At 31.8% G+C, this 1,884-nt stretch overlaps 1 protein-coding gene and 1 long non-coding RNA gene across 2 annotated transcripts; both read left to right on the forward strand.

Annotated features, from left to right (window-relative positions):
- LOC109588109 (uncharacterized) lies at positions 1–459 on the forward strand. The gene is made up of 2 exons (XR_002187961.1): positions 1–77; positions 135–459. It is a non-coding gene; the product is annotated as an uncharacterized LOC109588109 (long non-coding RNA).
- A 308-nt stretch (positions 460–767) lies between these two features.
- Positions 768–1,652, forward strand: LOC109588107 (uncharacterized). The gene is made up of 5 exons (XM_020004298.1): positions 768–837; positions 893–1,147; positions 1,193–1,438; positions 1,481–1,599; positions 1,647–1,652. The coding sequence occupies exons 1-5, from the start codon at positions 768–770 to the stop codon at positions 1,650–1,652; spliced, it is 696 nt and encodes a 231-aa protein (XP_019859857.1).
- Positions 1,653–1,884: the final 232 nt, after the last annotated feature.

The raw sequence follows: 1,884 nt of genomic DNA on the forward strand, positions 1-1,884 counted from the left end.
ATTATTGTTGTTGCAGTGATTTTGTTCACATTCTTGTTTGCTGTTGTAACTGTTGGAATAGTGATAGTCATTATGAAGTTAGTGTTGCCAAGTTGTGTGAGTTTGAATAATTTTATATTACTTTGTTGATATAGGAAAAAATTTAACTACGTCAGTGATACTAGATCAAAAACTGCTGTATATGATGATCCTGATATAACATTGAAGGAAGTGAAACCACAAGCAGTTAATGATAACGTTAAAATTGAATCAACTGATCCTGTTTCTACTGCTGATTATGAAGTTCCTGTCACTGCAATTACTAAAGAGACTGTTGACAAAGCTATGCGATGAAGCTAAATAAGCATAAAAATAATAAACATGCATTAACTAAAATAGCTACTTACTATTAATACTAGACTAGTCTGTTAATGTTGTTATGTTTGCTGCTTGTTAGTCAAAACAAAAATTTTAAATGAAGCTCCATATATGGAATCAAAGTTACTAGACTAATATAAAGAATAATTAATTGTTAGAATTCTTTTGTGATTAATTTTAAGTTTTAAAAGGACCCAAGGTAGAATAATTACTATCTAAACTATTCTAGTTGTGCATACTGGTATAAAGTTATGTTAGTACTGCTTAATTCACATTAGTCTACTTGTAACTAAAACTTCACATTGCCACAAACCCACTATATGAGTAAATGATGACCAATCAGAATTACTACAGTATAGTGGTGTGTGGCTTGGCATAGCCTGCTGTACTATTGCCAACTTTTAGTCAAGATGGAGTATCGTTTCTCTTCTTTGTTGATAATTGTATTAATTGCAGCTACACTTTCAAATTGTGCGGAAGGTATGATGAATTTGTTTTGTAGCATTTCTATGATAAATATTATATCATCTCATAGTTTGCTTTAATACAACTATGCCTCTGAAACAAAGCTACAATAATCTGACAACAGTGTTTCCTGGTGATTGTGTAATCTTACATTGCACATTAAATGATACAGCACAATGGGGGCTGAATGGAACTGATATCAGTAATGATGATACTCATTACAATATCAATACTACTAGTGGTACACTGACTATACAAGAAGTGAGGAGCACTGATACTGGAAACTATACTTGTGGTTCAGGAAGCATTTCTCTAATAGTTCAAAGTAAAATAAAATTATACTCAATTTAAGTTCAACTACTCCTTTTAGTACCTGATATCATTGTTACTGGTCAATACACTGACCTCACTGTTGGTAGTAGTGTCAGTATTATCTGTACTACAATGCCCTCCATCTCTAACAGTGTAATAAAATGGCATTCATCATCATTCAATAGCAATGAACTGATCATTGATCCCGTGATGCTCTCTCATAATAACAACACATTCACTTGTGTAGTATCATCAGATTTACTGGCTATCAATCTGACCAAGTCTATTACTATTAGTGTATTAGGTTAGTTGATCATAGTACATTAGTTATTAATGTTTATTACAGATACCAGTGTCTCATCTGTTACTGTCCAATCATTATCATCGTATGTTATTGGTGACAATGTATCAATAGTGTGTACTATTAGTCTCACTAATGCTATTGGTCCTGATGTTTCTTCACTCGTAGTGAAATGGTTTAAAAATGATCATATAATAACAAATTATATCAGTATTAATGGTTCATTATCAACATTTCATAGTATCGTGACATTAACACAGGTTTCACCAACTGATGCTGGAGCATATACTTGTAATGCATCAATTAATGGATCTAATATAATAGTGTCTGATTTAAAACCCTTGTGTGTAAAAGGTGCATATTCATGCAATAACTCTACCATTAGTTTATTGTTTTGTAGATCTTGTTCCTTTTATTCAAAATAATGGTAACTTCACAGACCTATCACT

This window comes from Amphimedon queenslandica, unplaced genomic scaffold (assembly GCF_000090795.2).
Source record: "Amphimedon queenslandica unplaced genomic scaffold, v1.1 AMPQUscaffold_12285, whole genome shotgun sequence".
NCBI lineage: Eukaryota > Metazoa > Porifera > Demospongiae > Haplosclerida > Niphatidae > Amphimedon > Amphimedon queenslandica.